We start from the raw sequence: 23,697 nt of genomic DNA, 5'->3' as shown, positions 1-23,697 counted from the left end.
TCAAATTAATGTAGGCTTAATCTTGCAATGAATATAACTTCAGCATGACTGTGTGTATGTTTGTAGATGAAAGATTTTAAAATTTAAATATTAATAATGACGAACCGCGGCAGCATGGCATGAGTTCAATGAAATTAACAGAAAGGTAAACATTGAGAAGACAATCACTTAATTCGTTCACACGAACGTTCCAGACTGCATTTCTGTTCAAATGCAGTTATGCGCTTTCTATTTCTAACTTGATTGACTCATCTTTTTAACCTTGCAGTCCTGCCTTTCCGAACGATTGGAATCAAATAATTTCTATTTTGCAAACGATTGTTATTTTACAGGCATCAACGCATCGTTACAACCGAGTTCACTGTTACAGCCTCGTACCAAGGCGCTTTAATAGTAAAATATATAACGTTGTATTCAGTTATTGTATAGCTGAAAAAAGGCACCCCCGCGCGCTCTTTTGACAGAAAAAATCCAGTATGTGCTCCAAATTTCCCCACACCACCAGGGTCAACACAGGCGTCACCACTCCTCTGTCATCATTCGCTCCCAGTGAACTCTACTATATATAGAGTTGGAGTATATTCAATGGAGTATATAGAGTATATAGCAGAGTTCATTTCTCTTCTACCGCCTGCCATGCAGGTAGCCTGCGCACAGACGCTATATAATAAAACGGGCGCCAACATTCGGGAGCAGTGGTCGCAAGCTAGCAACGTGAACACGCGTGTCTGGTAAAACACGCGGGGATAAAAAGTGTCAAAGCGCCGGTGACTGTTCTTATTGAGCTTGTGATTGACTGGTTGTTGCAGGTAGTCCGTAGTCGAAGTCGTGTTTACTCTTTAGTTCGATAAAATGGTTTCTAAACTATTGGTCATTTTTGACTTTGACCACACAATCGTTGATGGCAACACGGACACTTGGATTACAAAATTATGTGATGAGGTAAAACATCTACAAAATAATAAAGATGTATGTTGGACTGATAGAATGGCTGCGGTATTTCATTCACTACACGAGAAGAAGTTTACAAAATCGGACTTTGAAAAATGTCTTCAAAGTTTACCTTTTACTGAAGGAATGAAAGAATTGCTTGGTTATATCACCTGTCATGATATTGAGTGCGTTATTATATCAGATTCCAATTCCTTCTTTATTGAGTACTTATTAGAGTTTGGTAATATTACTCAGTCTGTCAGAGAAGTATATACCAACCCTGCAAAGTGGTCTGATTCCCAGCTTTTAAACATTTCTCATTACCACACTCACAATTGTGGTCAATGTGCAGCTAATATGTGTAAAGGAGATGTACTGAAGTCATACATCAGAGATACTGATTCTTTTGAGAAAACTATTCTGTACATTGGTGATGGTCGAAATGATTACTGTGCAACATTACAGATGAAACCCAGTGATTATGTGTTTCCAAGAGAAGGGTATACTTTAATGAAACTACTTCAAGAGAATGTTCAAAATGCTCAACCAAAAGTCATCCCTTGGAAAAATGGCTTTGATATTTTAACAACAATGAAAAGCATTGTTGAGGAACAGCAGTGAATTATATTCAAACGGTTATTTAATAATAATAAATCACACTTGTGAAAATGTTATTGTTTACACCAGAGAATGATAGAAATTTTGCCACTAAAATCTCTAGAGGTCTCTATGCTAATAAGCATATTAAATTATTAATTATACAACCAGAGTAAAGTTGTAATCTGGTAATAAAACAATTTTACTGTGTCTTTCAATTTGATTGATATTATTAATTTTATGTTACATATGAGAATAAGATTTGCTTTGTTATATATAAAATAAGATTTGCTTTGCTAATAATCCAGTCTTGGATTAAGAGTAGGTATGTCTCCAGTAGTTGACTTAGTTGTTCATTGGTGACCCAACTGTTTTTTCAGATATGAACCATAACCTGCTCAAGCGGTTTTCTCTTCAGATCTGGGACTGTTGCATCTTGGGCTGGAAACCCAACTGGTAAAAGCACCAGTAGTTTTTCATTAACTGGTCTGTTCAACAAAATACGCAGTCTGGGACCACAGTTCAGTGGTGTTGTGGTGACTGTGACCAGACCAGCATTATGAATTGCAGCCAGTAGGATACCAGTAGCAATACATGTGCTTATTTCATTATAATATGTAGGTTGTTTGCCATCAGGTGTTATCTTATATACCTGCTTAAACACAACTATCAAATATGGTGCATTTTCAAGATATGGTTTACACCAGTTTGTGTTCAATGGCTTGAGGGCATTAACCCACTGGGAACCCATTCGTTGACGATAATTAATTTCCTCTTCATCCTCAACAATTTTCCTAATTTCTCTTTTAACCTAAAAAAAAATTTGGTGATTTTCCGAAGTATAGTCAGTGTAAACAGTAATCTTAGGTATGTTTAATGTCTCACCTTCACATCAGAAATTACAACAAAGGTCCATGGTTGCATATGGGCTCCTGAGGGGCCCGTGCTACCTGTGTGAATGATGGTCTTTATAATATCAAGGGATGGAATTTGGTCTTTATTGAAGAACCTTACAGAACGTCTTTGGTTCATGAAGTTGTAAAAATCTTGTGCTTTTTTCTGCATTTCTTTTTCTGACAACATATTTTGGTGTTGGTAGGGTATCTGCTCACTTTCTTCCTCACTTTTGAAGACTTGTGCCAAATTCTCTGTTGAATCTTGAACAATAGCTTCATCACACGCGTTGGATTTGTCAGGTGCATCTACCCTCCGTTTTGATATACGAAGGAAATACAATGCTAGGAGGTAAGCAACACCTATAGACAACAAATGGCGCCAGTAGTTGCTCAGAAATGGAGCGTATAATTCTATGCTGTTCTTTAAATCCAACATTCTTCACTAGATACCACAAGTAGATTCTTCACTAGAAAGTAGTAGATACCACGAAGGAAGGTTTCTGTTCAAAACAGTGGTTTAGATTCACTGATTCGTTGGAGAAAAGGGGAAATGGAGCCGAGAATGCGTTGTATTGAACTTTTACTTTCACAGTCAGCGCCCAGCGGGCGTGCAGTGAGTGCAAATATTTGCTCTAAAAAACACAAGCCGGAAGTGACTGGAACATTTGTCTTCCAGATATCATATATTCTCAGTGGTATGCAGGGGCCAGTTGTTCAAAGCTGCGTTTATAGCGCTAACCCGAGTGCTTCTGAACCGTTTTTAAAACCTCTTTTGTCGGTCCAGAAAATATTTATGGTCATATGGATATTCAACTTTGTAACTGAAAAGCGTTTTAAAAATCGATGTAAAGATTTGCTTTAACCCAGGTTTGATGGTTATAACCAGCTTTTGTGATGTTTCTCCAGGACTGAGCCCCGAGGAAACCGGGGTGGGGCTTTAATTGGTACAGCGACGAATAAGTAAAGAAAAAATATATTTATATTGACCAAAACCAATGGTCCTAGACTTCTAATAGGAATTAAATTAAAACAACATATTGTTAATGTTCCTAAAGGCTGTTTCCACCTCAACCGAAATAGACCTTATGCGTAATAACGTCAGAACGGGGGAGATGCGTGCAAAAGAAAAGAAATTAAGTCCGTACGCTTTTTAGATGAACTGAAGAATAAGCAACTTATGAAAAAAACATGATCGAACTCCCAGACATTACTAGCTACACACAAATTTACGTAGGTGACCAAAGGTTCACAAACTTTTCTTCAAACCAAAGGTTCACAAACTTTCTGCTAAATCACGCTTACAAACTTGCAACATTTCATTTAAAACAACATTTGTAATGCATATATGATTGTAGTTTATAGTAGTATAGTTCAAGAAATGTATTTAAAAAAAGAATTTTGAGTAGAATATTCTTTCTGGTGTCTGTCAAAATTTAATTATCACTAATAAGCTCAATGCCTTCTAAAGAAGGCCATTAGCTGGTTGCTTTTACCATATCATCAGGCTGTTTTTGCCATATCTTATATTTTTCAAACAAAATTGGAAAACAGGTACCTTTTGACATGCTTCTGTATAATCATGCATTTTAATGTGGTCATTTCAGTTGGGAGAAAGTAAGGAATATATTCACTTCATTCCCAGGACTTTGTCACCATCACCTTATATACACAAGTTCCTTCATATTTTGAAGAATTACCAAAGCAAATACAAACATTGCAAGGTCAGTTAAAATTTCCAAAATTTCCAAAATCCAAACTTTAATTGCATCAACAATTCCAGGTGATATTCCACATAATTTCAAAGCTAACAACCAAATATTGACTTGTTTTGTTGGCATAACCTTAGAGGACAAAACAAAAAATATATGTAACTAGGCTCCTACTGCCATGCGGTGAAATTTTTATCAAAGCAGAATAATCCTTTCACAAAACAATGACAGATTGCGTATAGATAACAATTAGCACAGAGCCAGAAAAACTTGGCTGGCAAAACGTCCCAGCAAAATGAAGTCAGGCTGGGGGTTTCAACTTTCAGAAACATTTCAGTTCATGAAGTTTGAATCTACTAATATCTAGCAGTTAGGAAACGGATTTGTACAAATTGCATCCCAAAGTTCTTTTAAGATTGCATTCAGTAGGTATATTTTTCACTGAATATTTGCGCGAACAAATTTTTGGTTAACTCCAGAATTTCGTCAGAAAACCACTTGAGCACTATTTCAGTCTCTGTTAGCACACTCAATCCAAAATGCAGCATTGCAATAACACTTGAACAAGTTCTTACTAATAAAAAATATACAAGGACTATACCTGCCTATTATTATGACAGATATATGTCACTCCATACCTTTTTTATATTTGGTGTAAAATATAAAATGATCTCCAAAATGCAAAATGGTATGATAAATGAAAACTAGAAGAAAATAAAGAAAAAGTTATTCATGGTTCTTTCACTTTATTTAAATAAATAATCATTAACGATTGATTACATCTTGTCTATTCATTTTTTTGGGGGTCTGAAAATGGAAGTTGCAAATTCCTGTTAGGGATTATTATTAATTACCTCTATGTCAGACCATGGTGACCCCACGATTGAAAAAACGACAGGCATGTAGTGTGATTTTGTAAAACACAAGGTAGCAAATAGAATCACCACTATAGTCCGAACATTAGCCTTTCCACTGCCAATAGCCTCTGATTCTGTACTAAATTCAATTCCATTTTCCTCAATTAGTTGTTCATTTGCAGTTTCATCAACTTTTCCTTTCCTTATATGGGCATCCGTTTCAGTCCCTTTTTCTTTGCAATCATCTTCAAGGCTAGGAAATTTGACATCAGATGAATTTTGTGCAGTTATTTGACTATGAAACGTTTCATTATTTGTTTTTTTTTCAGTTTCATGTTCTCTCTCTTTCCTATAATCATATCCATCAACTTTATCTTTATGTGTATAAGACGAGTCAACATTATCATTGGCATTTTGGTGATCATCATTTATACCATTAAATTTCAAAGTATCTTTGTCATTCGCTTCACAAAAATTTGTTTCTTTGTCAACATTTTCTTCATGTTTTAAATCAACTCCAGCATTTCCAGTAAGTTTTTTCATCCTGTCTTCAGCATTTTGTAAAATCTTTCTTTTCCGTATTGCACGTCGTTTTGCTGCTGCATCCATGTTTGTTTCCCCAACCTGGACACCAGTAAAGACAATACTTCATGTTGCATCTTGCAAAGTTGGGTTGTTCCCACTGAGCTGTATAATAATTCCTGGAGGACATGCTCGCGGCCAGAAAGTGAAGCAAAAGAGATGGCGGATTTTTAGTGGTGCTGACGCCACATGGTCCCCTTTGCCCATGGTAATTACCACTGACATAGGAATTATAATGTAGCTCAGTGGTTGTTCCCACTGGTTGGAGTCCACTGAGCTGTAGTTGGTTCACTTTGTTGAACGGTTTGAATTTGGCTTGGTCATTTGGCTAACCAAGCGGGGAAATAGTCCCAGGAGCTAGGTCTTGCCATTAAGTGCTGCGGCTTAACATTTTCACAAGCACAAAAGGGGTACTAATAGGTGACATTTAACATCTCATAGAAACAAATCTATAATCTGTTATCTGCAGTCCAGGCGTAATGTCGGTGTAACCCAGAGTCCGCGCTCATCTACGTATTCGACCATGGTCGAGTCCGCCGGAAAACTGCGTATTCAACCATGGTCGTTTTTATACAACCGCCCCTGGGCTCTAAGAAGCCAGGTATAAATTTAATGAATGTCTTTTAGCCCTGTATTTTGCCCCTACCCTCTTTTCATCTTTCCACGCCTGTGGATGCCTGACCTGCAGAGGCAAGTCAAGCGCATTCTTCACACGGACATAATCCACTATTGTAAAGACGATTTTTTATTTTGTCAAACAACTTCATTCTTTTTTACCTGAAATACCACGCAGGAAAGATAGAAGGGGGATCGTACAGCTATGGTCATATGCCATGATTTTCAGTGTGCACATGTATCTTGGAGCCATGAATCTTACAAACAATTCAGTTTGAAATTCTGTAATTTTTCTGTGTTGCTGATTACAAAAGATATTAAATACACAGTTTTCAGTTTAAATTTAAGACATCATCGGCTGTGCCGATTGACGAATATTCACACAAATTTGCGGTAACACTGACGTATATCTACAATCGTAATATGGTAACTACAAAAATGCATTAAATAATTTCATTCCTAAATCAATTGATGAAGTACATGCGTGAGTATAAAAAAAGTTGATAATTTAGTGCGAATATATGTTTGTCAAAAGTATTCATAATAATTGTGCATGTGTTCAGTGTTCGTAAATGTTTCTTCATTAAAAATATAAACGCATAGACAAATATATACAACCAATCTAATAGGCGGTTTACGGATGGAAAATTCAGCCATCCGGCTAATAGCTAATGAATTTGCCTGTACTGTAAAAGTCACTCGCACTCAATGCGTGTGACGTAGAATTAAGTTGAATAGAAATAGATGGAGTAAAAACGACATGATTCACAGGATGTGACTGTGATACCCCCCTCAATGACAATGAGTTTGAGTGAGTTTTTAGAATACAGGCAATGTTCATATCCGAACACTTTTTACTACATAGCCTACATTGTTTAACTATTACATACAGCCGGACTGTTGCCATCTATCCAGCCCTTTAACGTTTTGATATTCCAAAAATACAATTCCACATCTTTAAGACATGTGAATTTCAGTAAGAAAGTAGTATATGGGCCTCGTATAGCATAGCATAGTCGACTAACTCGAAATTCAAATCTTTACCAACGTTTGCATAAAAATTGAGATTCAATAGATGTTGTTTGAATGAGTGCTGAGCTCAATGTAACCATTGTTTGCGCCGTGTACCATCTAATCGTTACTGATTAAATGGCATTCACGGGAGGTGTAAAAGAAAGAGAATTTTTTCACGCCCACTTTGCAATTTTCTATAAGTTCTCTTTGACATCAAACTACAGTGAAACTGTGTGATGTTAACATAGTTGACTTGAACTTGGTTTTCACTTGTCACACAAGGCGTGGTGAAGGACGTAAAAGTATTAATGAATAATGATTTGCAAAAATAACACGCATTGTCCTCCTGTTCATTAAACCAAGGTTCTAATTGTAATATTCCGGATTTTCATATATGACGAGATGATTTTTACCAAATAATGTCACGAGAACACCTATTGCACACAAAAAGCCGTATTACACCTTTTTAAACTGGTTTTACCGGTTTAGACAAAGTCGAAATCCGACTTTCGTAAGCGAATCATGAATGGGTTGACGTGGCATTTTACTCGTTTCTCGCATTAATCGCCTCACTCTTTCAGGGATCGGAAAAATAAAAAACCTAAAATACCAGGCTGTATTACCGCGTCAACCTATTCAATAAGTTCAGAGGTATTAAATGTTCTATTTTCTACTTTGATTGTGTTGAGACAGTTGACGCCTGGGACCTGAAATGAAGAAAATTACAAATGAGCGGGATTTGAACTCACATGCATCTTCCGGTTAATCCAGGCAGGATGGTTGTGGTATAATTAAATATAGGCTTCAGTAGTGTGAATTTTCAGTCAATATTTAAACGGTTTAAGAGTAAAAACTAAAACACATACCAATTAAGAAACATAGGGCGACCAATAAAGCCTTGTGGTCCAGGATAAGGTAGCCATTGCTCTGGCGCAGGAGGATAGCTAGCAGACGTGTTGGTGTATGGTGGTGCCGAGGTGAATTGGGTCGGGGGAAGATCCCCATGTGCTGGAACTGCCGGACCTTTAGTGAACGTACTTACAGGTGGTAGGGTGAAGTTAAAATTGCTGCTTGATGATGATTGGTTTGCACTAGGAGACTGGGGAACGTTAGGACTCGGACTAGGGAGGGGTGTTGCTTGACCTGTTTAAATATAACACAGTTTTATAAGTAATACGGTAATTATTTGTCGAGTGATCGCAGGCTTTGGCCAAATCCAAAAACATGTGGCAACCTATAAATATAAATGAAGAATAAATGTTCTCAATTCCTGGGAATGAGACCAGTTCTTTATTCTCCCCTGTACACATTCCAATTAATATCTCCACTAGTTCCATCTTATGGGTGTTTTCATCGTGCTATTACTAGTATTAGTCCACTACAAGTCCACTACATTAGTTCACTATATTTCTAGGTGATATCTATATAAATCAGCTTTATCTAGCTATCATTACATCACGTACCACTTCTTGGATTATGAGCATCGCCTTGTGAGTGAGCAATATTTCCATTGCTAATGTTGATCACACGTGGAGTTGGGGATTTCTCTTGGACAAATCCAGTCGGTGATTGGATATTTATGACTGAATTACCGTTAGAATTTGATAAACCATTTATTTGTTGACCACGGTTGTTGATTTGACTAGCAGATAAACTATTCGACAAACCATCAAATCCGTCTTGTAAAATTTGAGTTTGCATAGCAGCCATTTCGTATCCTAAAAAATGTGTATTTGTTACTCTCTACTGTCGACTGAACTTTGCATGTGTTTCTTGTTTTGAAATACTGTTTCTGTAGGCTGCACCGAGCCTGTTGGCTGTTGCCAGCCCCATATATAGCAGCAATTATACTTATAGAAGATCAAGTACGAAAAGATGCCAGATTAGAGTAGGCATTCCTCAGTGTGAAATAGTATCTACCTTGTTGCTGCTGTTGTTGCTGCTGAGGTGAAAGACCAGGAACTAATGACGGTTCTGCTACGGTATGCAACTCCGTTAATTCTGATTTCACATAAACACCATTGTGACCATAGCCACCATCAACAGGAGTTACAGCATTACTGGAAACCATAGGAAAGGGTACGTACGGTGGTGGTGGGATTATTGTTGATGTACAAAGTTGTGGCGAAGTGGGTTTATCCGTGGTATCTTTTGCTCCAGGAGTTTGATCCTTGTTAAGCCAAACCTGTAATTTTACAGAATCGTTTAATCAGTGTAAATTCAAGCAATCTCTAGTAATTCGGGGACATGGATTTTGACAATTACCAGATTTGGTCTCTTTTGGCACAGAAGTTATGCTATATGACCTCTACACTTTCCTGTTTCCAAACGGGAGAAAACTACGAACCTGGCTTCTAATTTGCTCAGCGTATTCAATTCTGTTTGCGAGTTCATCTCGACTGAATACGTCATGATAATTCGTTTTATTGAATTCATTCTCGAGAGCTTCAAGCTGTACTTGAGCAAATGAACGTCTTGGTGTATCCTGGTGTTTATATGCTATATTCGGATTGCTTTCTTCACCATCGTCACCGTCAGAATGACCACTTCCTATAGAAAAAACCATAATACAATTATTACAATGCAATTATTTCTCCGAATTCGCCCTTGAGTTTACGAGGAAATAGAGTTTGAAGGAAAGTTGGTCGATATTAAATAATATCTCACACTCGCATGCAGAAGTTTTACAAACAGGCTCTCAAAACCCGTCAACACGTATTGATGGACATAATGTCAAAGAGGCGTTTAATTTATAAAGATATTCTCATATTACACCACCACGGCACCAGTTTCCATTACTACACAAAACTTAGAAACTGCCAAGCGGGTTTTTTTAGTTTCATGTCTTCTATTGTTTGTGATTTACATATTTGTTTAACTTTAAGAATCTATGTAATAATCAATGTGAAAAAACATCAAACATATGTGACATCAAACCTATGTGCCGAAGCTGGTGAATTTGAGTTCTAAAGCCAAGACTAACTCCCAGGTCTATAATACCCGTAGTCTACCATTTTAAAAAAGTCACTACGTGTTTTCTCCCGTACATGCATCCCCTGTTTATGGCTGTCTTCAATCATGCATTCACAGCGTCTTTAAACCCCGAATGACAGGTTCCCTATTTTGCATGTAAAGAGGCCAAAGCCCAAAAATTAAAATATTTACACAAATGATATGATTGTTGTCTGTACTGAGTCGTGTACCGTGTTAGCGAGAAAGCTCTTTTCAATCCGACATATTGTTTTAAAAGATAGCCTTAAGATTTTAGCCTTGGACAGCCTTATTGCAATGATCTATATATATATAGGTCATAGGCGGACAACTAAGACGAAAAAAAGCGATATCACAATACAATCGTACATGTGACATGTCAACGGCTATTTTGTATGTGGTTAATACGAGCTGCATGGCTACTGTTGAAATAAGACCTTTGTGACGCTTGTCGTCTTACTGATAGCCTACGTGATCAAAATGGAAAGCAATAGGTCCTGCAGGAATCAAAGCAACGATTAAATTCTTCAAAGCAGTCTACTGATTATTACTGAGAACATCTTTCACAATAACACTAAAATTCCTGTTTTGATACTAAATATTACTAATATCCTGTTTTGAAATAACTGTATAAATTTCTGCGTCAAATAATCCATGCGTTGACATGCGAACAGTTCCCTGCTTTGAGTGGCCAATTTGTCACTGAACTTTTCTGACACCCTGCATGAGAATGTAGGTATCTCTAATGCCACCCCCTGGAAAGGTTACACATCTTTGCATTGACACCTGGAACACCTGGATTTAATCCTTCATAAATACGAACGCAAGTTCACAGTCACAGCCAGGGCGAATATTTAGTCCTACAGGAACAGTATTTCATTTTCACAATAGATCGTATTATGACAAATACTGTGACACAACACATGCATTCTTAACATTTGCATATCACTCAGGCTACGCATCTCATTAGCTTTAACTCAGTATACTTGTTTTATTTATAAACTCTCTGCTGCTATTCTCGCAAACGCTATAGTCATAAAACAAAACCCCAACATTTGACATTTTTCACAAAGCAAATACTGCTACTAGCATATTTACCTGTACTTTCAGTACTTTCGACGCTGTGCTTTCTTTTGCCGTTATGCAGGTTCTGTACTTGCGTAAGTTGTGGCATTGCTAACAGACCACTTATAGAATAAGATGGTCGTTGAATAATGTTGTTCATATTAATATCTTTCAGATCACTGATGGTCGTAAGCGGGCTATTTAATGCACCATGATCATTCCCATTGACTGAAGGCCCTTTCTCGGCAATCTTATTTCGAACAATTCTGTTTATCGAGCTCACACTAGGCACGTTTTCGTTGACGCAAACACCTTCGGCTAGTAAACGATCTCGGATTTCCCAAGCAAACATGGTCGGATTTTGTCGTTTGTAACTGGCGATTTTTTCCACGACTGGTGGAGTTGCTACTTTAGGCTTACTGCCGCCTATAACTCCAGGCTTGATTGAGCCAGTCTCGTAATAACGGCAAAGGATTTTGCTAACACAGCCATGCGAGACCCTAAGTTGCCGTGATATATCACATGGTCTTACTCCACTTTGAGCTAACTCTACAATCCTTCTCCGCACAACTTCAGGCAAAGGTCTGCCATTAACAAACACTCCTCCAAGTTGGTTCACTCCGCCATGCCCTGTAATATCGGATAAAAACATTTCTTGTTGAACATTACATAAAGATAATTACGATAAATTAGTTTAAAAATCAACAGTGTTGATAACTCTATATAAGACATGTACCGGTATGTGCCATCGCTGACCACTTCCGAAAATCAATGAGGCGTTTGGAATATTCACTCAGGCGTTACACGCAGCAAACCTAAAACCAAACAGAGTGAGATACGAATGATCAGCTTTGCTTTAAACCGAATATAAAACAAAAAGGAATAATTTTAACACATGGTTAATTTATGCTAAGCCATAAACACTAGTTGTCAGTCTACCTTGTGTGATCATAAACAGCGTACTGATTATTGAGTTTAAAAATTCTCCAAACGTTTGAATAAGGTTTAGGTTTTTGCACGAGTTATTGAGATTAGACTAGTGATAGAGAGCAACGTTTGACGGTAATACATGCCTTTATATTGGTGATTGATATCTAACCAAAAAAGCATTGTCTTCGTTTGCCATAAAAGGCAAGTCAAATAATACATGGAGTCTCGCTAAAAATGACATCTAATATCTGCATTTCACTAATTGAATACTTAGACCAACTGCAGCTATGTTTACCTACGTTTTCTTTACCCTATAACAAATCTGCGATAGAATCACATTTACTCTTTACTTTAGAGTAAGGAGTTAAAATTTGACTGATCAGAGTGGAGACATAGTTGTGTGTTGAGACGTTATGTGTGTCTTCGTATTGTTTAGTTTGATCTCAAATTGACCGACAGTGGTGTTATGCAAAGCTTGGTAGGAAACAGACAAATGTATTCAGTTTGCACTTAAAATTTCATTAACCTCGACGCGAAGACGTGCAAAATTAAGTGGCCATGCTAATTTGCCCAACTCTGGAATTTAATTGGTCCATGGGTGCTTAATGGCGGGAAGAAAGTCGGATTAGGGCATGCCCAAAGTAAACAAAATAAGTTAAACATAATTTCATGACATTAAACAACCCCAAAACCGCTCTATACAAAACAATTTGCCTTAAAGTAAGGCTTACTTATTTCTTCTCCTTGATTTTGACATCAAGATGAACTGACCGATCTATTGATATCATGCAGTTTGCCGTAATGCCTAACGAGGGATCAACCATTGAAAATTAAAAAACCATTAAGCGTGAGAAACTTTGGAATTATTTCCAAAGCATTAAATTATTTCACTAGAGCGTATCTAATAGAGTCATTCTTCACTCCTGATTAGCTTTGCCTAAAACTTGTCGGATGGTGCATTTACTCGGAACAGTGTTTTATTCTTGATTTTCATCCCATGCATAAATGATAGACGTATGCATGTATACCCAAGATTCTCAAAATCAAAACAACCCTCATACACGCAAACAAACTTATGCATCACATCACTAACACAAAACATAATGTGAATCATGAAGCGTTCAGCCGAGTCCGTTCTTATTGAGAAATTTCAGTTAATTCCAATTCTGTGAACCGTGGTGACGCGCGGGATATTAGAAGCAGTGAGCCGATGACAGCTTGTTGTGCGTGATAAAATGGAATTTAACCGCCGTCAAACTACTTTCAATTATAAAATACCCTGCCAAATATCAATAATATCCAAGTCCAAGCATGCAATGGCTGTTCAAACGACGAATAAACAAGCCGTCAGGGACTGCAAATCTCCAGCTAATACACGCAATATAATATATAATATAATCTATTCAATCTTCGGAGCTTCACTTTGACCAGTCAAGATCTTAAAGATTCTTCAATATAAATGTGTGTAGATAATAATAGATATTCTAGACTCTTCCGGATTATCGGTGACTCCCGTTTTGTGGTTTTGAGTTTTGACTCGCTTGTTTTCAATCAGATTAAGCTGTTTGTGATAGCTAGGTAGTAATTTTTCTGGTTTTACCACAAAGTGTAGTTACTGTATTTCAATTCTTCAAGATTATTGGACAACTTTCCTTGTGTTACGCTTTAAACTTAATTAGATGTGGACCACATTTATTTCAATTATAATTTTGTCATGTTTGGATTAAATTTCCTTTTGAAATATGAATTTATTTGTTTTCTATGTTGATTGTCAGGTTACTATACCTATATATCTTCTATTATATATACATATCTATATATATTCTGTGCATGAATATGTAACTTTATGGAGGTATAATTAAAATTTAGAAGCTGTCAGGCTTTCCGTTATATTGATAAAATGACTCAAAGCATCTTTTATTTAGTTGTTAATTATGAGCACCGTAGGGCTGCAGCAAGTTTGGACAATGGTGTTTCTGCTCCAAAGGAACCATACTGTGTGAAAACGTCACATTCAAAGAGACCAAGCAAGCCGACTAGCATAGTAGCGAAGGTATTTTCTCTGCGGGAGAACCTTCATTTTCATGCAGCTGTTCTTTAAAATGAAATTGTACAAACCAGAAATTAAGGTTTTGCATGTATGGTCATTGCAAAGAAAATACTGCTTTAAATTCTCAATATCAGCCCCAACAGTTTCCATGACCATGCACTATTTAGTTACTATAGGAAGAGATAGATGATGATGCACCCCTGCAACAGTAGTTCAAAAAACTGACTATAATTAGCTATAGCAGTGAGGTTGGATGGTCAAAAGGTTAAACGAGACGGTGGCTTTTCCTGTTTACGTGGGATATTAAATAGAGATACATGGAGTGAAAGCTTGCTTTTTAATTAATTTTGCCCTGAATATCGAACATTGATCCACTGCGCCTTGTAAGTCGGTTTTCAACCTTTTCACTTCAATTTATGATTCATAAACCGGTGTATAATACTGTAATAATTTAGTTTTATGTCAAAGAACAGCTGTAGTCAATGCATATGTGATTAGGTCAACTACATGTTTCAAACTAAGCCAACTTCGATTTTTAAACCCGTGTTTACACTTCTTGCCTTATCCTGGCTTTCCATTTGTGACTAGTTGATTCTTTGATGACGTCATATGCGACAAGCGTAAGGGTTTAGGGTAAGCACGAGGGAAGATGAAAATAGCGATAGCAAGCTGGTTAGAGGAATGTGTAGGTCAAAGAACATATTGATTGTTATGTATATAAGAAGATATTTTGTTGTATATATCCACAGAAGTGTTGACTTCCGAGCCTAATGTTCATTTTGATGTAAATCCACACAAGTGTCAACTTCCGACTTCATGTCATTGGTGTCCGCTAGGTAATTAAGAAATGTTTGTGCAAATATGCAGGACTAAAATAATTTAGCATCTTGAAAACTAGTAACTTCCTCCGCAAGAATCTCTTAGGAACCAGAGTGTAAAGTCCTTAGTCACAGCATGGAGAATCAACAGGTCACTCAGCCTTACAACGCTGGCCATCAATATTTCCGTATGACTTCCCAGTGATAATGTTGGAAAGTCGGTTTAGTGTCGGTTATATGAAACGCGTGCTATATCATTATGTGAGAGGTCATGGACTTTTTCCGGCGTCAGTTGCCTATTTCTTCTTTCCTACTTCTTCACAAATCGATATTTTCTTCGATTTATTCCGAAAAAAACCGTGGTGCAAAAATTCAAAGCGAATTTGTGCTAGACTAAACAAACATACATGGCTCTCATCAATGTTGCTTGGTGTGGCACACTGGGTTGCTTCTCCCTGTTCTAATCACACTGGAGGACATCTTTCTTGTGTGTGTTTCACCCGTTAGCGAACTACCTCATACTGCAATTAATTTGCAAGTTACCAGTTACCGGCTTTTAGTCACATTATGACAAATGCACTGCCTTTCTTTAGTCACATTATGACAAATGCATTTCCCAAACAAAAAACCCATGCAATATATTTCCCCGGCTTACAAAAAGAACAATGCTTGCGCAACGATGAATGCTTTAACTTATAATACACTCCAATGGATGCACGAAGAAAACAAACGGGAATTTCGGAAAGATTGGAGTGAATCCAATTTCTGGGTATATAAACTGTGATTACTCAAGCCAGGCGAAAATTAAATATGCACGATTTGTATACAACATATGTGTTGGAGAATATATAACCAAATAATATATTCCAATATAACCAAGTAACATTCAGCGTTGTAGTGTCCTCCAATTATTTAGCATCAAAGGTGGTGAAAGAACTGCCTAAAATAGACAAAAGCACTTCTTGACGTTCAGGACGAAGAGCATTGCAGGCCTTCGTCAGGAGAGTTATATAACATGTTAACATACTAACTCTCTTGACGAAGGTCGAAGCTTCGAGAAGTGTTTTTGTTTATTTTTCGCAATGGCCTGGAGGTTGAGGAAACATTGCTGGCCTATATAGTATACTAAATTAGGTTAAACTAGCCACATAATTCCTGAAACCAGACTCATGTGTTCAAGCATAGGTAGCCTACAGTGGGTAAACCGCCACTGTCAACAGTTCAAACGGAAAAATTATTGGTTTAGGTTCATGCTACAATTAAATAAAAATAAAGCTGCTTGTCATGAAAATAGACGATGTGCTCCTGTATGGTTCTTAAAATATAGTTTGTTACAGACATTTTTAAATTTTGAGACACAATATTCTAAGGTATACAATATATATACGACATAAGTAACCAATGTTGATAAAAAAAAGTGATAGAAGTATAAATATAGATATAAACTTTTCACCGTATTATCAATCAAGTATACTACGAGGAAAAGCTACTAATAAAACACACGATACGGTAAGAAATATGATAAAAAGGTTTTTATGGTACAAACAGTATAACACAATGACAATGGAGAATCAATACATTCAGTCGGGATTTAGCAGGATTGATACCATGGAATATAAGATAATAAAATATGCAATCTTATCATTAATTGTGATAAATATGAACAATTTATAGAAACTACTTAAATATATTTATCTTTTCTACGTGTCTATCTTTTCATGTTCATTCTTAATTGCAGCACTGGTGCCACAAAGTCTGCGCGACTGGCCAGGTAGGCGTGGTATTTAAAAGTTCAAGGACCATTATCCTGGTAGGAGGTTGCGATCTTTAACTATTGTTCCTCTCTCTATACAATTTATACTTAGTAGTCACGATTCTATATTTGAAAAATTATCATCCTAGCTTTCGTTTGCCCATCGTTTATTTCATTTGTGTTCTGATGGATCGTGATAGATTGATTCTATAATTTCAATGTGTTGTGGATTACCTTCTTTTCAGAAATTATTCATCCGAAACAAGCTTTTCCGATTATTCCCATGCATACATTACTCGAAAGTCTCGATCTATAGTTATGCAATGTTCAAATATTCATACGCAATACATACTATCAGTATGAAGAGGTTATACGAATGCACGTCGACATTTATCTAACAGATATACTACATTAATTAATGTGTAATGACAACTTAATAATTCTGAAACGTTGAAGTTAAGAAGTAGGCAATAGGACATTATGCAAGAGCCATCATAGTATAGAGAATTAGGCTTTTTTAGCATAGTAATGAATAATACATAATACTGAATATGGTCTAAATAAATTTAAAGATAATTGCAATGTTTATTTTGTGCAAACATCGCGTTTCATTTTTTATCACATTTTTTATTATTTCCGCTGCTAGTCTATTTGTTTCAGCATCAGGTATATTGTTTCCATGCAGTAGCAGTACATCTACAATCTCCTCGACTCGAGTAACAGAGAATATGACCTCAGCTCCTAGACACTAATATAGTTAGTCAGTCACGACTCTCACGCAAACGAACTCTTGAATATTTGAAAAGGAACATATGGTTTAATGCAACCTTGCAACCAAGTTGCACTATTGGAATCGAGTGTATCTCAGACATAGAGCAGGCTTGTATATTTATAAACTATAGTGTTACGTTGTTCAAATAATTGATTTATAACGGTTATATAGAAGGCGTAAACGTTTAAACGAAGTTTATAAAAAACGTGACCAACTAGCACGGTATTCTAAAAAGTTAAAATTCATGAATACAAAAGTTAGCAAATATAAAAATGAAAGATAAAGTTTCAAAATTCAGCCAGTTTAAGTAAAATATACACCATGGAGTGCAATTGATCTGCCGTTTCGATTTGTCAGCTAAGCAAATGAAACATTTTACATGCATACAGATTTTATATCACTAACAATCAGTATTTGATAAACACTATAAATTTGATATCGACTGCCACCAGTATTCCACCAGTATTATCCAGTCAATTGTTTCATGAAAATGTTTGGACGGTGGTAAATGCAAGCTTTGGCATGCAAGATCAGCGAGAGATCTGGTTAAGATACATCTTTTAAAACTGATTTAATGACCCATTGAGGCACATAACGACATTCACATATAGTTTATTTAGTTCAGCGTTGTTCTGATTTTTTCACTTTCCCGAAAGAAATCCGTACTGATTTTTAGTCACTCCATAATCCGTATATCGCCTAAGTTCGCGTTCAGCTGCATCTCAAATACAATTAAACTACCTGATTTGTTACTGATTTTAGCAAAATTTGCCTTATACATTCCAGAACAACTGAGCAACCAATGCTATATTTACTGTTTGATATTCAAAGGATACCCTAATAAGGTATAAGCTATAAAGAATTGGTTAACGAATTAGCGAATTCGTGTAGATGCCACGCACCTCAATTTACGCGCCACTTTACGCATATCAATGGCGTGGGAGGGGTAGCTTCACACATTTTCCCCCGTTAAATAAATCGTGAATTGTGAAGATTTTTTGTTATATTTATGCATTAAAAGTGAAACTGGATATTTCTTTCTGGATATTTTTGGCCTTCTCTAAATTTCAACGTTATTTCAATGAATGTACTGCACATGCGCACACTGAGAACAGAGTATGGGAGAGTTTGTCTTGCATGCATGCACTGCCTTTTATTGCGCTGAAATCTTGAATTAATACAATCTTCATGAACTATGTTAAATCTCATCCTAAGAAAATAGAATCATTAAAATCTGCTTAGTAGGAATTAATTACTCAAGCTTTGAAGCGGCTGGGAAATAAACAAACACAGCATACATTAAGAATATTGCACCCAAGTGAGAGACGTTCCTCCTCTGTAATATGACGCCATTTTAAGGCAGTATGTATGGTTCACCACCATTTAACAAACACAGTTCATTGAACACGTCAGTTTACAAAATATACCAAATATCAAAACGCACTCCAAACAACAATTAAGGGCCATTTATGAGTTGTATACTCTGAATATACTATATACATGCAAATCAGCCAGTGACGCGCCAATATGGAATGCTAAGCTACCTTTCCAACACTGGGAAAAACTAAAAAGACTAAGTAGCAATACCTAACTATAGATCATCCAAAGATTGCAATACATCGAAAAGTTTGGGTTAAGAACAACAGGTTTCTGATATTGTACTATATCTATAGCTATACATATATAAACTATGTAGCTATATTATGCACATGCAATATCACATATAGTCATTGAACTTCTTATAATATTCAATAGTACCACTTCTCTTTACCAAATCTGATATTTCTACAAAACCTAATATCAGTTACTGAATAGGACAAACGTTGGCACCCAGAGCTCATGATACAAAATAGCTATTTTTAAACACTCTTGCAAAGCTTCATTACTTTAGCCGACACAGCGAAGATAACCGATCGATGATGACTTTTCGAGTCCGGACATTTCATCACGATGATGACAAAATTTTCCGTTCATTGACACGAATGACTATGTGGATAGTTAAACAAACCAAGACAAGAGAGCCGGATTGTTTATCATCCAGCCCCGACTTTTACTAAACTAAATAAAACTATTTTAAACTAAGGATAAGCCTAGATAATTATCCTTCGTATCACGGCAAATGATTACGTGTCTTCCACAGAACAGGATCAATTTTGAGTCCTTTGCCGCAAGCCGTTACGAATTTACACGCTTCGTGTGTCTACGAAACCCGGTTACATATAGCATTTATATATTTAATGTTTCGTTACTCTTAGTTAGCGATTCACTGAGCGTGTTTCCGAATTCACCAGTTTACACTCAACGCTTTCATCGAGAATTAATGAAGTATGCAATACACCAACCCACACTACGCTCATATACACACACATAGTACTAAGACTGTAGAACTTCGACCGCAGAACGACGATATGCCACATGGTCATGCCCATGGATATTCATTTTTTTTAAAAACACTATATAGAACTGAACACGCGCGACTGAAAGTTAATCAGTTCAAAGTTGGGTGAATTTTCTTCGACTCATACAGAAAGCGGAGGCGGTTGAGGAAGAAAGCATACACAAGGACAACTTGTACGACGCGAAACCAACTTAATTTTTTTACTGCACATGGCTGCAGTAGCGTGGCGAAGAAGTAAGCGAGTGAATAACAATATTACAGTGTTTACATCGGTGAACACAGGCGAGTGACTTGATGTAATACATCACACAGTGGAACAGTTATGTTTTCGGCCAGTGAAGCATAAAGTGGACGTACAACAGACAGGCCAAAGTCACCCTCGGATGGTTTTCTTTGCACGAGCTATATAGGTCTGAACCGAAGCACGAAATGCCGCTAAAAACACGGCGGACAAAGAAGTATTAAACCGGGTCGGCACCATGCACAACACTGTGAGCGATGCGAGAAAGAAAATGAAACAATTCTCGCGCAATAAAAATATCATTTATAATTTATTTGGTTTTAAGGAAAAAATAAATAAAAGTATAATTTAGTATTGACTCTGCTAACAAGAGAGTAAACAAAACTATCTTACCTTACAGTGAAGAACTCACTTGTAGCCGACGCTGGTAATTGCCTTCAAACAGCTCAAAATAGACAGCAACAATGTCAAGGCGTCTAACAAATAAAACCCCTCTATATGGTATAGATATGTTAATAGGTCATTGAGTCGTCTTTGATTGGTAAATATGTATATATTTTCGTGAAGATAATTATGACAGCTCGCTATTGTTTGCAAATAGAAAAGATAATGAAAACAAGTCGTCAAAAGCAGAAACCCTAAGGTAAACTTTAGAAATCGACTTTCGCTTTACAAAATTACACTAGTTTTCTAACTGGATATTTTTATTTCAAACAAGGCTACATGTTTCCGCTATACTTGACAGACTTGTCACGGATTTTGATAGCTTTGAAGTTGATGGTCCCGGAATTGCTGTCATATCCGCTATATACTTGGACAATATAATGTTAGCGTGCGCCTAACGGGCCTGCAATGCTGTAAATATGCACCAAACTCGAAAGTACAAATGAAAGTTGTAGAAAAAAGAAACCAACGCGGAAAGTTTATAAGAACATTAAAATCTATGACATAAAATTAGATCCGTTCTTTCGTTTCAAACTAGTAATAGTCCTAACATTACCATTAGAACTATATGCAGTCAGTCCAGAAAACTATTTCAATGATTATCATTGCATGCATGTGTAATTAAATTTGAAGTTGATTGAAGATTGGCTATGGCGAATTTTCAGCTTTGCGAAGTATCTTTTCAATGGCTTTGCATACTGCATGAGGAATATTTTGGCATTTCGTGACATATTAAGATTCTACTATCAAGTTTGATGACGGTCTATATCCAACCCCAATAACCACATGCTGGGTTATTGTTTGACAATGAATAGTTGCAGTCTAAAGTTAAGACATTAATTTTAACAATGTATCTTGTTTTGTCACGCACATAATTGGTGGAACAAAGTTATAGCTATAGTCTGCATGATACGCTTCATATCTCCACGTCTACTGATATCTTTTTTGTACAAACGTACATTACATGCCAATATGATGGATGGATCCTCTGAACATAATATATCTTTTTTTCGCATTCTTCACAGAAGAGAAAATCAGACTTCGTAAGAAGAATAACCTGCTCGTCAGTCATTCACCAAAGGAATTTCAATTTGGAATATAAACGAACTCTCTAGACAATTAGCATGAAACGTTTTATGCAGTAGTGGTGTTTTTTAGACATTTTGCAACATTCAACTTGTACTGACTATTGTTACACAGTCATACAGATGACGACGAATAATAATTACTGGTATCGCGCCGAAGCTTCTCCTGTACCAAAGAGTTTGTGAGTCACATACCAATATCGATCATATCACTTAAAGTTATCACTCACTAAACAGCCTTAAGCGATTATACGTTGATACTGTGAACATGCAACGCCAACAATAACCTCATAAATATTTTAAAAATAATACATAGGCCCCCCAATACTATACACAGCCACAGGTATAATTATATACGCGTTAAATCAGTGTGCATTAAAGTTAAGGATTTTAACAATTTAACGTGTACGATATCACTAGATATACACTCTGCACGTTCTTGTAATTTAACAAATGGATATTTGCGCTGTTAGCCATTTCAAGTCACTGTCCTTTATATAAAAATTAAAGTAATTTGTCCATGTATAGGTTCACTGGCATAGATATGTATATAATGGAATCCTGGCATTCATGTCTATTTATCTAAAGACTTATTTTGCCTTATCTAAAGGAATGTTGTTCAAGCAATATTTTTTAACAAATGTACAGCCATATGTACAGCGTATACTGACTTTCCTTTGCCTTTTCTTTTTTTGGCAATGAACAGGGTTCAGTCTAGTATATGTTGTCTAAATTCTAAAGGACAACATAAGTGTATACATACATGCATATAACAGCCAATTGCTTTACTAATATATGCACAAAAAACACGGATTTTAATTTTAAGATAAACAAATTCGTTATTTCAACAGCGCGGATTATACACACAAGAGTGAACTGCAAATTTAAAGCAATTAAACGGTATTTGATTGACTTTTTTTCAGTTTGTTTTCTTGAGTCAGACTTATACAAGCCTCCCTAACATCCTTTGCATGGTTGCTGAGCAGTTTATGGAGCCTGAAATCTGATTTAATGCAATTACAATTCACTTGTGGACAAGTGCAGTTACTGATACAAATCATTATTCTATTCATTTACCTCATTATCAATTCATAAATGTTACACAAATAGCATACAGTCTTGCATGGGTCTCTGGACTAATTTTTAAGTATATTAAGGAGTGCATGCAATATATGCACGTCTACCATAGGAAAGAAACAAGAATATTCTCTCCGTATTTTCTTATATTTATTTAAAAAGAGAGCTTCACAGCTTTGGAGGGTTGAGGATGAAGGATCTAGCTCTTTAAGAGGCATATATTGCAATGGTTTTGTTGGTGGCCTTGGAACCTGGTTTCGATAAATGTTAGTATCATTAAATACAATCTTCCAATTTTTTCATTACTATAGTGGTGGGATGTACACGGACTGATAACGGAAGAAGGATAGCAGCGTTCAGTGGAGAAAAACCACGTTGCTGAAGAATGTATACTTTGGAAAAAACTACTCTTCTCATATGAATCGGCAAAACAGCGGCATCTACCACATACGAGTTTAGAAAAACATCGTCAATGTCGACGTCATTGTAGCTATGACTACGTATATTTAAAAAGGAACCATTTCAGTCATTTGACGTGCATGTCTGCATCATCTTTCCTCCATCAATCGTAAACCTCTCGTTTGTTGTTTTATAGGACAAAGAAAATTTAATTTGCGGGAAAAGCGCACACGTAGTTGCAAACGTGGATTTGATATTGAACATACGTAATTGGAAAAAGTTTCCGTTCGGGTCTTCCTGCTTCGGGTGACCTTACACAGCACCGTATGGAGACAAGATTTAAAACGCTCGTTGCAAATATCTTTAAAATCACTGATTCACATTGCAAACCTACGACTTAAACAACCCTTCGAAAGGTTGAAGTGAGACAGTAATCTAACTATTGAATGGAGACGGCTGCAGTATACAGCA

General features: G+C 36.5%; 4 protein-coding genes across 4 annotated transcripts; 1 reads left to right on the top strand and 3 right to left on the bottom strand.

Moving 5' to 3' along the window:
• The first annotated feature begins 753 nt into the window (after positions 1 to 753).
• LOC114524566 (pyridoxal phosphate phosphatase PHOSPHO2-like) lies at positions 754 to 1,634 on the top strand. The gene has a single exon (XM_028545682.1). It carries the CDS (start codon positions 853 to 855, stop codon positions 1,552 to 1,554), a length of 702 nt encoding a protein of 233 aa, XP_028401483.1. The 5' UTR covers positions 754 to 852; the 3' UTR covers positions 1,555 to 1,634.
• A 107-nt stretch (positions 1,635 to 1,741) lies between these two features.
• On the bottom strand, positions 1,742 to 2,903 carry LOC114524558 (iodotyrosine deiodinase 1-like). Its single transcript, XM_028545672.1, has 2 exons — positions 2,416 to 2,903; positions 1,742 to 2,341 (listed from the first exon to the last, which is right to left on the bottom strand). Exons 1-2 carry the CDS (start codon positions 2,860 to 2,862, stop codon positions 1,907 to 1,909), a joined length of 882 nt encoding a protein of 293 aa, XP_028401473.1. The 5' UTR covers positions 2,863 to 2,903; the 3' UTR covers positions 1,742 to 1,906.
• A 526-nt stretch (positions 2,904 to 3,429) lies between these two features.
• LOC114524559 lies at positions 3,430 to 5,606 on the bottom strand. Its single transcript, XM_028545673.1, has 3 exons — positions 4,990 to 5,606; positions 4,774 to 4,839; positions 3,430 to 4,267 (listed from the first exon to the last, which is right to left on the bottom strand). The coding sequence occupies exons 1-3, from the start codon at positions 5,599 to 5,601 to the stop codon at positions 4,082 to 4,084; spliced, it is 864 nt and encodes a 287-aa protein (XP_028401474.1). The 5' UTR covers positions 5,602 to 5,606; the 3' UTR covers positions 3,430 to 4,081.
• An 851-nt stretch (positions 5,607 to 6,457) lies between these two features.
• Positions 6,458 to 20,715, bottom strand: LOC114524477 (paired box protein Pax-5-like). The gene is made up of 8 exons (XM_028545568.1): positions 20,615 to 20,715; positions 11,996 to 12,074; positions 11,293 to 11,889; positions 9,551 to 9,753; positions 9,124 to 9,388; positions 8,667 to 8,921; positions 8,070 to 8,346; positions 6,458 to 7,910 (listed from the first exon to the last, which is right to left on the bottom strand). The coding sequence occupies exons 2-8, from the start codon at positions 12,006 to 12,008 to the stop codon at positions 7,874 to 7,876; spliced, it is 1,647 nt and encodes a 548-aa protein (XP_028401369.1). The 5' UTR covers positions 12,009 to 12,074; positions 20,615 to 20,715; the 3' UTR covers positions 6,458 to 7,873.
• Between the last annotated feature and the right edge of the window lie 2,982 nt (positions 20,716 to 23,697).

This window comes from Dendronephthya gigantea, unplaced genomic scaffold, assembly GCF_004324835.1.
Source record: "Dendronephthya gigantea isolate DGI-Jeju-01 unplaced genomic scaffold, DenGig_1.0 000031F, whole genome shotgun sequence".
NCBI lineage: Eukaryota > Metazoa > Cnidaria > Anthozoa > Malacalcyonacea > Nephtheidae > Dendronephthya > Dendronephthya gigantea.
Note: the sequence above shows the minus strand (reverse complement) of the source record. Positions and strands in the feature narration are given on the sequence as shown.

Coding starts and splice junctions, on each gene's coding strand:
- LOC114524566 (XM_028545682.1), top strand. CDS start 853: ATGGTTTCTAAACTATTGGTCATTTTTGACTTTGACCACACAATCGTT.
- LOC114524558 (XM_028545672.1), bottom strand. CDS start 2,862: ATGTTGGATTTAAAGAACAGCATAGAATTATACGCTCCATTTCTGAGC. Junction 2,342..2,415: donor TTGTAATTTCTGATGTGAAG/GTGAGACATTAA, acceptor ATTTTTTTTTAG/GTTAAAAGAGAAATTAGGAA.
- LOC114524559 (XM_028545673.1), bottom strand. CDS start 5,601: ATGGATGCAGCAGCAAAACGACGTGCAATACGGAAAAGAAAGATTTTA. Junction 4,840..4,989: donor CACCATGGTCTGACATAGAG/GTAATTAATAAT, acceptor ATTTTCTTCTAG/TTTTCATTTATCATACCATT. Junction 4,268..4,773: donor TTACACCAAATATAAAAAAG/GTATGGAGTGAC, acceptor TTGTCCTCTAAG/GTTATGCCAACAAAACAAGT.
- LOC114524477 (XM_028545568.1), bottom strand. Junction 9,754..11,292: donor CGAAAGTACTGAAAGTACAG/GTAAATATGCTA, acceptor TTTTTTCTATAG/GAAGTGGTCATTCTGACGGT. Junction 8,347..8,666: donor TGCTCATAATCCAAGAAGTG/GTACGTGATGTA, acceptor ATATTTAAACAG/GTCAAGCAACACCCCTCCCT.